The 10,408-nt window shown below is 36.9% G+C and overlaps 1 protein-coding gene across 1 annotated transcript; it reads left to right on the forward strand.

Annotated features, from left to right (window-relative positions):
• The first annotated feature begins 329 nt into the window (after positions 1–329).
• Positions 330–9,875, forward strand: LOC147225747 (MAU2 chromatid cohesion factor homolog). The gene is made up of 18 exons (XM_086162427.1): positions 330–595; positions 919–1,002; positions 1,227–1,322; positions 2,498–2,592; positions 3,052–3,079; positions 3,231–3,386; positions 3,546–3,692; positions 4,117–4,207; positions 4,331–4,434; positions 5,067–5,144; positions 5,431–5,496; positions 5,593–5,676; positions 6,203–6,252; positions 6,662–6,739; positions 6,821–6,932; positions 7,727–7,817; positions 8,051–8,178; positions 8,295–9,875. The coding sequence occupies exons 1-18, from the start codon at positions 362–364 to the stop codon at positions 8,367–8,369; spliced, it is 1,797 nt and encodes a 598-aa protein (XP_086018553.1). The 5' UTR covers positions 330–361; the 3' UTR covers positions 8,370–9,875.
• The last annotated feature ends 533 nt before the right edge of the window (positions 9,876–10,408 follow it).

Raw genomic sequence — 10,408 nt, forward strand, 5'->3', positions numbered from 1 at the left:
TCGAGAAAATAAACATTATAGATAAATCGCAATGCAATTAAATCAAATGAAATTAAACACAAAACATGAAGTTAATAAAAGCCCCAAACTGTTTCCACTTACGATGTAAAGTTTGACACACAATGTCACAATGTCTCAATGTATATCTCTAAGTAGTTGACCCCAGCAAATATGTATTTATATCTGTAACGGAGTTTATTTTTATTTTAGCTGTATAATGTTTTGTTTGCTACATAGATTGAAAAAGCGAATAACACGCCCATTTCTCTTTGATTTCTCAGATTTCCTTCAAAAATATGGCCCCACCTGGCAACCCGGGAGTCTGGCCAGAGCGCTGAAAAACTTGTTGTTGTCGGATAAAATGGCGTCAAACGTAGAGGCCCCGGAGCGCTGGTACCTCGCCCTGCTAGGCTTTGCGGAGCATTTCCGAACCTCTAGTCCGCCCAAAATCCGGCTATGTGTGCATTGTCTACAAGCTGTGTTTCAGTTTAAGCCCCCGCAGAGGATCGAAGCCAGAACACATCTTCAACTCGGCTCGGTTCTCTACCACCACACCAAGAACAGCGAGCTGGCCCGCAACCACCTGGAGAAAGCGGTGAGGGGTGTTTGATCTGGGAAAGAGCGGGGATGTAGCAGAGGACGAGGCGGGTGTAGGCCACGGAGAGGGAGAGCGGCGAACGACGGAAGTCTTTTAACAGAAGCTCATTTGGAGCGTTTAAGTCTCGATTAGGAAGTATTTCAAAACCGAAGACTACTTAATGCTTCGTTTGGTCCGCTTTTTTTTTCAACGAAACATCCGCCGTCAGCTGCCTGCTTCCATTCTCTGCGGTTTGCCGCACAAGACGCCGCATCGGATTCAAATGGGCACAAAAGTTTAGCAAACATTAACAATTCTGTTCTTCATCGCCTGTTTTGCAGTGGTTTATATCTCAGCAAGTCCCGCAGTTCGAAGATGTCAAATTTGAAGCTGCAAGCATTTTGTCCGAACTCTTTTGTCAACAGGTATGTCCGTGTTAATCTTTTTTTTTTTGTACAAGATTATGTGTCTGTGAAGTGAAAGTCTTATTGTGGCTTGTCTTCATATCTTCCTTACCTCACTCGACGTTTCATTAATGAACCATGAGTGTGCTTCAATTCTTTTTTTTTTTGTTATCATGTATGAATTGCTTATTATAATGCTGTATGTATTTGTAATTCCACTGAAACTACTGATTATTAACTTACAGAACTTGGTGGACTCTGCAAAACCCCTTTTGCGCAAGGCCATTCAAATATCCCAGCAAACTCCGTACTGGCACTGCAGATTGTTGTTTCAGCTGGCGGTATGTATCATGGAAATACATGGCTATACAAAAGTAACTGTCAAGCAGATTACAATCTTTGCTAATATCCCAAAAAACATTTTTTTTGTTTGCTAATTTTTGGTGGGTGCAGGGGTCGGAAATGATTAGTAGTAGTTTTATCTGAACTTGGCTAAAAATATTGTGCACTCACAGAATAAATAGTTTTTTTTCTCCCTGATAAAGGACATTCAGTACAACAGTTCTTCGTCTGCTGTGCTGAATTGATTGTTACCCACCGGAATATAATGTAGATGTAATTCATATAGCTAGAGATTTTTGGTAAGGTTTTGGTTCTCATTGTTTTATTAGACCCTTCTTTTTTTCTCCTCCATTATTCTACGTTGCGCTGATGCCAGGCCAGTACAGTAAGAAAAGCTAAAACTATTACTTCCTCTGTGTCTACTGCTGGTCTCCAGCATTGCTTGGGTGTAGGATTGATTCTCTAATTTGTGTGGCAGCAATCATTTGAGGCTGAGCAATCGTATGTTTTATAGATAATATGTTTTTGTTGGAACTTGACTCCGATCGTAACTGACTACTGCAGCCTGGAGCTGAGACAAACACGAGTGTTTTGAATTGAGCAAACTTGAATGGAGTCAAGGTGGTGTAAGTGTGCTTGTAAGCTGAGATCATTTGAATAGAGGCATGTGCTAACAAATATTTTCATTATTCATGAACCCTTATTAGTTTCATGAGTAGCCATTTGTCAGCTCGTTGTTCCATTAAATGTGAAAAATTATCTTGGGGGAAAAAAGAAGGAAAGATCAGTGTTTCGCAAAGCCAAAGATAAAGCCCTTGAATGTCCACCAACCATAGATCCTCAATTAAAAATGGTATATAATGTTACATTTTTAATATTAAATTTGTTGAGAGTAGAAGATCTTTACTTTTGTTTTCATAAAACTTTGGAAAATTCCATGCATGATCAGTTTGGCGGTTACATCATATCAACATTTGGATGTAAAGGAGGCTGTCAGTGCTCCTGTAAAACTAGTTTATGGATTAGACTCAACAGTGTGTTGGTTGAAAGGAGATTACTTTTACTTAGGTTTGTTAACAATAGGCGCTGTTTTATGTATTTAGAATTTCTCACTCAAGCTGTCTGCGAAATAAAGATCATCACAAGAGATGACAGCAATTTTATTCTCTTTCAGCAACTTCATACACTGGAGAAAGACTTGGTGTCTGCATGTGACCTGCTTGGGGTTGGAGCTGAGTATGCTCGAGTGGTGGGGTCAGAATATACCAGGTAATTCTTGCCTGATGAACCGCTTATTTTATAGTTATAGAAGTGTGTGACGGGACTGCATTTTTCTCATTAATGTTACTATTACTTTGTGATCAAAGTGGAAGTAACATTTTTGGAAGTGAGTGAAGAAATATTTTAGTTGTATTTTTACAGAACTGCATTGCAGTATATAAAAATAACGTACACTAAAATATGTTAAGTCGTTTAGATTGGTTACAAAAGTAGCCAGTCGCACAACGTTAAGCTACAGTCACACGGGATTTGGTTAATCACAAATGTTACGAAGAAAGGGAAAAAAAGCCAAGTCTTGGCTAAAAATTGCACATGAGAAAGTTTAGAAAGACCCATCCCTCCTTGTCACTGGTAAATTCCTGCTTCCAATATTATTATGGCACAAACACCCACTACTGACTGATTGTAGGTAGTGAAAACACTAACTTGGAGTTTTGTTCTTTTAAGGGCATTGTTTCTCCTCAGTAAAGGAATGGTAAGTCAATTGTTTTTCTCTTTTTGGATATTTTACAGTAATAATTGGCTTATAAAACATAATTGGATGAGAATATTTAAGTGAAAATTAACAAACATGGCCATTGCTATACATTCTTTTGCTTTAAATGTTATCATTTTTCATCTTCCAGTTGCTGCTTATGGAAAGGAAACTTGGGGAAGTGCATCCTTTGCTCACACTGTGCGGAACTATTGTGGAAAACTGGCAGGGAAACCCCATTCAGAAGGAGTCCCTGAGGGTCTTCTTCTTGGTCCTTCAAGTCACACACTATCTGGATGCTGGCCAGGTAAGAAATCCAACCCCAGGTTTAGAAAAAAGAACACAGCGTTTTTAAAAGTTTTATGACACTCGGGTTTTGCATGCATGCAGATATTGACATTTGTTATGTATTGATGTGGACTGTACCAAGAGCTGATGTAACTATATGTTGTTTCCTGCCCCCCAGGTGAAGAGTGTTAAGCCATGTCTCAAGCAGCTGCAGCAGTGCATCCAGACCATTTCTACACTCCATGACGATGAGATTCTGCCCAGCAACCCAGCTGACCTCTTTCACTGGCTCCCTAAGGAGCACATGTGTGTCCTTGTGTATTTGGTAATTCTATTCTTCTTCATTTGCAACACAAGAGCCCTTAAAAATTATGATATGTGAATAGAACAGGTTGTAATTTTCACTTGTATCACAAAGGGAGGGTTTAATTGTGATCATTTCCGATGGTTTTAAGAGCAAAGGAGCAAATGGTTCCACTTATAACCTTACAAAGCATTTCAGGTATGATTATATTCAGAAGGGTAAACTTAATAAAGTTTACCCTTATTATTACTGTTATCATAAAGAAGCTCGTGAGAATGAGCACTGCCACGGTCTACTGCTTTAATTTTGAACTTATAACAGCATCCTTTGTGTTTTATAATAATAGTTTGAATATTGTTCCATTTTTACATACCAATATTGAAACCTGTGAAAAGAAGTCTTCATAATTAACATATTTTAACTGTCCTGAATATGTGCTTTATAGGTGACAGTGATGCACTCCATGCAAGCAGGGTATCTGGAGAAAGCCCAGAAGTACACAGACAAGGCTCTAATGCAACTAGAGAAGCTAAAAAGTATGTTCTCATCCTGTATTCCTGCACCTAGTTCAATTATTTTCAGTATTAATACAAAATTATATGTGGCAATGTCCATTTTATCTCCAAAAAATTGCCCCTTGTTTTTGTTTCTGCTTTCAGTGTTGGACTGCAGCCCTATTCTCTCTACCTTTCAAGTCATTCTACTGGAGCATATTATTATGTGCCGACTGGTCACAGGCCACAAGGCCACTGCATTACAAGAGGTATATTATTTCTTCATACACATAGTTAAAGCTTGTCGGCCACTTAATTTGTTACTTCTTTCGAGTACTGGATTTGACCACATGTCTCCTTCAGAACAGCCGTAATTCATCATGAGCACCAGACTATAGATTCAGTCAGGTGCTGGAAATGTCCCTGAGAGGTGCTCTACTAGAGATATGAGGACTATTTGGGTTCAGTGGCCTTAAAGGGATCCCCAGTTACCAAGACATTATTGTCCAATGCCCTGTAGATGTGTGTGAAAATCCCCCATAGATCAACAGATTCTGAAATACTCAGAATCTGGCTAACACCTGTGCCACAATCACAGGTGTGTATGCCAACTCTCTACTTCCAACAGGAGTAGGAGTGCTGCATTGAACTTCAACAGCTTGTCTTTGCCATGTCTATGTGCCCAAATGCATTGATTCGCACCAATGTGATTGACTGAATAGATGTTTTCTTTAACCACCAGTTAAAAGGTGAACCCAAATAAAGTCACATGTAAGTGTATGTGAATGTGTAAGAAGAGTGAGTGAGTAATTGTAATAATAGATACTAACTTTGACATTTTTTTTTTGCACCCCAGGATCTTTCTGAAAGTGAATGTTGACCCTCTGTTATGTATTTCTAGATCTCACAGGTGTGTCAGCTGTGCCATCAGTCCCCCAGGTTATTCACTAACCATGCTGCTCAGCTTCACACATTATTAGTGAGTGTTTCAGAATAAAGTCACATATTGATGTATACACACACTTTTTTAAGAGAGCAGTGGTAATTCCACTTTCTAGCAGACTAAATCAGAAAATATTATCAATAATATTAATATTAAAATATTTATTTATTTTCAAAAAGAATGTAATTGATTGTACATCTAATAGATTTGTTGATGATGGGCTAATATAAATATTATTTAAAAAAAAAATTCTTGAATGGGGGGGAGCAGCCCAGTAATAATGTATTTAAACGTTTTCTTTCCTTGCCTTTTCACACCTCAGGGTCTGTACTGTATCTCAGTGAACTGTATGGATAATGCAGAGGCTCAATTTACCACCGCCTTGCGGGTGAGTACACAATGTCATTGCGCCTCCTTCATATTATCCCGGCATATATTATCCCCTTGTCTCATCTCCAATATTTCTTTATGTTTTGCTTTACAGCTGACTACACACCAGGAGTTATGGACATACATTGTCACAAACTTGGCCAGTGTCTACATTAGGGAAGGAAACCGACATCAAGAGGTTAGTTAAGTCACTGGTAGATTAAGTCCTCTGTAAATTGTCTTGGAAACAGTGACAACGTCTTATACTTCATATATTTCATGGTGGTTAAATAGTTATTTGCTGAAAATGTAACTCTTCAATTTAAACGATCAAGTCATGGGTGGGTGTGTTAGTTTGATTTTGAGTAATTTATCAATACCTTAAAAAGTAATACAATATGATAAGGTTCATTGCAAGGGTGTGAAATGGATATGAAATGTTGACATTTCTTATAATATCCATCTATTTGGAGTAACAAACAAAATGCAAATTTGACATGAACATCGCAACATTGGAGCCAACCATGTTGTTACATCTGTTACAAAACCTCAAATGTACATACAATACAACAATCAGCATAATGAAAATGAAATCTATCTTTTTAGTTGTAGGAATAATATTTACCTTGATAAACAGGCTATTTTGAAATTAGCCTGTCTTGACAGTGGAATAAAGGCAGTCTCTTTAAGTCCAACAATGTATGCTTGTTTCACTGTGTTTTCAGCTGTACAGCCTCCTAGAGAGAATAAACCCAGACCACAACTTCCCAGTGAGGTAAGAAGAGTGATTAAACAACAAATAAGAATATTTGGTGATTACGTTTTTTTTTATATAGAAGGAAATTGACATTTCATAGCATATATTTACATTTCTTAACTATAACTTGACATTGTGTAATATCAAGAGCATCATTTGTAGTGTAGTGTAGCCTGTGTAAAATTATTTGCTATCAATAATTTTCTTACCTTGATGCCACACATTAGTTTAAATATTGTAAACATTGGTCTTATGTTTGTCAGATGGTCTAAAACTTCAGTTGGCAATATTCTTGGTGAAATGTTAAAAGACTCCTCTTCATCAGCCTGCTCATTTTATTAAGTTACTGGGTGACGTGTCAGGACCTCTGAACGGCCACAATTCATTTCATCATTGTAATAACGATTGGCCTTCCTGTCTTGTCCAGCTCACATTGCCTCCGTGCTGCAGCATTCTACATCAGGGGACTACTGTCTTTCTTTCAGGGACGCTACAATGAGGCAAAGTATGATTTTTTCCATGCAAATGCATCCACAGATCAGGCCTTCATCTGCACATGTTCATGTTCAATTTGTTTCAATTGTAGGCGTTTCTTAAGAGAAACTCTTAAGATGTCTAATGCTGAGGATTTGAACAGACTCACTGCCTGCTCCCTGGTTCTACTCGGACACATCTTCTATGTACTTGGCAACCACAGAGTAAGACTTTTATTGATCCATGTGTAATTGTCTCAATGTTGTCTAAATTGTCTAAATGTCTTAAATACTGATTTAATTCTCTCTTTTCACTTTTTATTTAACCTCATTCTGCAAAACAGTTGATGTGTTCTTATATATTACTTTGTATCCCTGCATCAGGGTTCTGACTTTAAATCTACATCTGCACTAAATAGAAATACAATATCCAATGAACAAAACAACCTGACTCATCTCATAAAACACTAAATGTCCCCTTTTAAAATATTTTGTCCCTAAAAAACTCAATACAGTTATCCATGACAGAAGAAGTCATCCATTGATGTTGGCTGTAAACAGGAATTGTGTTATTGAGATGAGTACAAAGTTAATTAAATTCGCCTTTTGTGAAAGAAATACTTTGAAGTGCATTTTTAAAAAAGCACCGATTGTCATTGATGCCGCTTCAGGCAGGGTGCATGTTGGTTGTCTGGATGACTGAAGTTGACTTAAAGTGAAGCATTCATATTGCTATACAGTTCTTTTTTGTTCACATGTATAGGGAAAACTGTGACACAATGTGATTTTATCTTTCACTTAAATGACCATTCTGGCACGCCAAGCTCAAGCACTATCTGCATCTTTCTTAACTGACCATAGCCAAGGAGCAATGATTATATGAATTGATGATTGACCCATTCTATCTACCGTGTTCCCAAGAGCTCAGTATATTTGAAAGTTCCCAAAATGAGGAACGATGTGTGCATTATTAGCTTCACCCTTGTTTTTCTTAAAAAAAAATTGTCTTTTCACTTCAGGAAAGTAACAACATGGTTGTACCTGCCATGCAGCTGGCCAGCAAGATCCCTGACATGTCTGTACAGCTCTGGTCTTCAGCATTATTGAAGGGTAAGCAAAAAAAACATTTTTTTCGGCACGTTTCGAATAATAATAGTAATTGAAGCCCCGTTTACATGATATACATCATGTAAACGGTATATATATATATATAAAACGGTGTATATGTGTATATATATATATATATATCGTTTCTTAAATTAAGGCACAGGCTTTAGATACCTTTTACCATTGTTTTTATACTTGGACCCAAACTTAAAACTGTCAATTTGTTGTTTATCCAGACTTGAACAAGGCACTTGGGAACACTATTGATGCCCATGAAGCTGCCCAAATGCATCAGAACTTCTCCCAGCAGCTTCTCCAGGACCACATCGCAGCTTGTAGCCTCCCTGAGCATAACCTCATCAGTGTATGTGAAAGGCCTTAACTTTTTACAGTCATTTTATGCTCTTCCTATTTAGTTTTCATTTCAGAGACTGCATTTAAGGATGCCATTGTTGAGACTTGTGTTTCTTTTTCTTTCAGTGGACTGATGGTCCTCCACCTGTCCAGATCCAAGCCCAGAATGGCCCAACCACAAGCCTTGCAAGCCTGCTATGAAGAACCTTTATTGCAAATGAGTGTAGCTGGTCCATCATCAAACGCAACAAAGTGATGCCTAAAACACTGCGATTGTGGATCATGAGTTAAGATCTGAAACTATTTTAATAGATGACTTCATTAGCCTCCCAAAATTTCTTCCTTCCTGATTCTCTGCTAATACATTATTGTTATTAAACAATCACCACTACTGTTTTCTATGTAATACACGCTCTTAGATTGCATGGACTTTTGCAGGGCATCAGGTCAGGGCTTGACTTTTTGATTAGAGCTGTAAAGGATTCATATAAACATTTACAAGGGCTTCTTTTCCACAGATACTTGGAGCCCTTTCCATGTTTGACAGGTTTCTTTTCCATTTGTTGGAAAAACAGTCGGATTGATAGGAGTGTAGAAAAAAAAATGTAGAAGAAATTAATTTATTCATGTTGATATTTTTGTAACTGTTGTTAAATATTTTACATTTTGCCATTTTTGTATGGATGCTTTGTTTTCCTGCATGGAAGTTACTGATGTGGACTGCCTGTACAATAGTTTCTGACTTGGGTTGCTAATAAGAGAATCTTGGTAGATATTTTTTGCACAAAATCCGCATTAGAAAAATAAAGACTTCTTGTAATATATTTTCACAAACTAATCAGTTAAACCTTTTCATGTCGCAATGGCTAGATCAAAAACTAATAATTTTCTAGACTTGTTGGGGTAGTGCACGGTCAACAGTGTGCAGTTCCTCCATAAGTCTATGCCTTTGTTGGGTCTGTTAAATACTTCTGAATTTTATATCATTTTGTGGCTTTTCAGGATGCCACATATGCTTTTAGAAACAATTTTACTGATGTAGTTTTTGAAGTTCCATAATATATGAATTCCAGTCGATGTATTAATTTTTACAAATCATGTTTAATCTTTCAAAGCTTACAATAATCTTCAGATATTCAGAAAAGTAAATTTATTTTATTATATTTTAATTTGTCCTGATAGGTCTACTTAATGGTTTTCTTTACAGTATGTTTGTATGGTTTTGCCACTCATTGAACCTTTGTTGTACAGTGACATTTTATAAAGTTGATTTAGTAAAGTGTCATGTATTTTTAGCTATATGATGTAGAAATCTCAATGCTTGGTATTTAAGGCACTGTGCAAGGACAGTTGAAGCTTGAGTACTAGTTATATACAATGCCTATGTTTTTAATGATCACATTGTTTTCAGTAATTTTTCCAATAAAAATAATGAGTGAGATTGTAATTTGTTTTACATTTCAATTTGCAACTAAAAAAAAATGATATTCAGTTGAGAATGTTTTTTTTTTTTTTTTTTTTTTCAAAACCCCTTAATTAACTCGCAGTTTTTTAACCTACTGTTTTGTTTTGTTTTTATGCAGAGAAACCTCTAGATGGTTCTTTAATACAAATTTTAGAAGATGTTCAATCTTTACAGCTCTACTGCTGCATTTAATATTACTGTAAGATCACTTTTATTAAAAATAAAAACAATTAAATAAATAACCTCATGTACCAGTTTTTTCACAGATTAGAAGTTTTTGAACAGTCTGTACATTCAAGCCAACTGACTAAGGGTAAAACAGAAAATTTGTTTTTTATGTTTTGTTTAATTACTTATTATAGCTCATTTTGTCTCGTGAGCTGCTGTCGTTCTCCAGCCGAGTGCACGTTACATCTGCACTTCAGTCTCTGGACATAGTCCATGCCCAAGCCACTGGTGTTCTCTGGACAGAAGGCAGAGTCACCAGAATGTCTGGCTCCAAAAAAGGTGACTGTGAGTGTCTTATTCATATCAATATGGTGTAGCACCTACAAGCTTTGTGACTCTGCCTTGTTTACTCCTGCTGTCAATAAAACAAGACATTTTATACACACAAACACACACATTTGTGTATGAGCGTGTAGTTTTCCAGCTATACTTTCTGACAGGGGAATTATAGACTATAAAATCATGTTCTTCTGTGAAGACCGGGATTCTGATCCCGTAAAACAGAAGCCTGGGGATCAGCTCTACTGTTTCTTTAAATTTGAATAAA

The sequence above is a fragment of the Fistularia commersonii genome, chromosome 16, assembly GCF_037954325.1.
Source record: "Fistularia commersonii isolate RoL2024-O1a breed Wild chromosome 16, RoL_Fcom_v1.0, whole genome shotgun sequence".
Taxonomy (NCBI): Eukaryota; Metazoa; Chordata; class Actinopteri; order Syngnathiformes; family Fistulariidae; genus Fistularia; species Fistularia commersonii.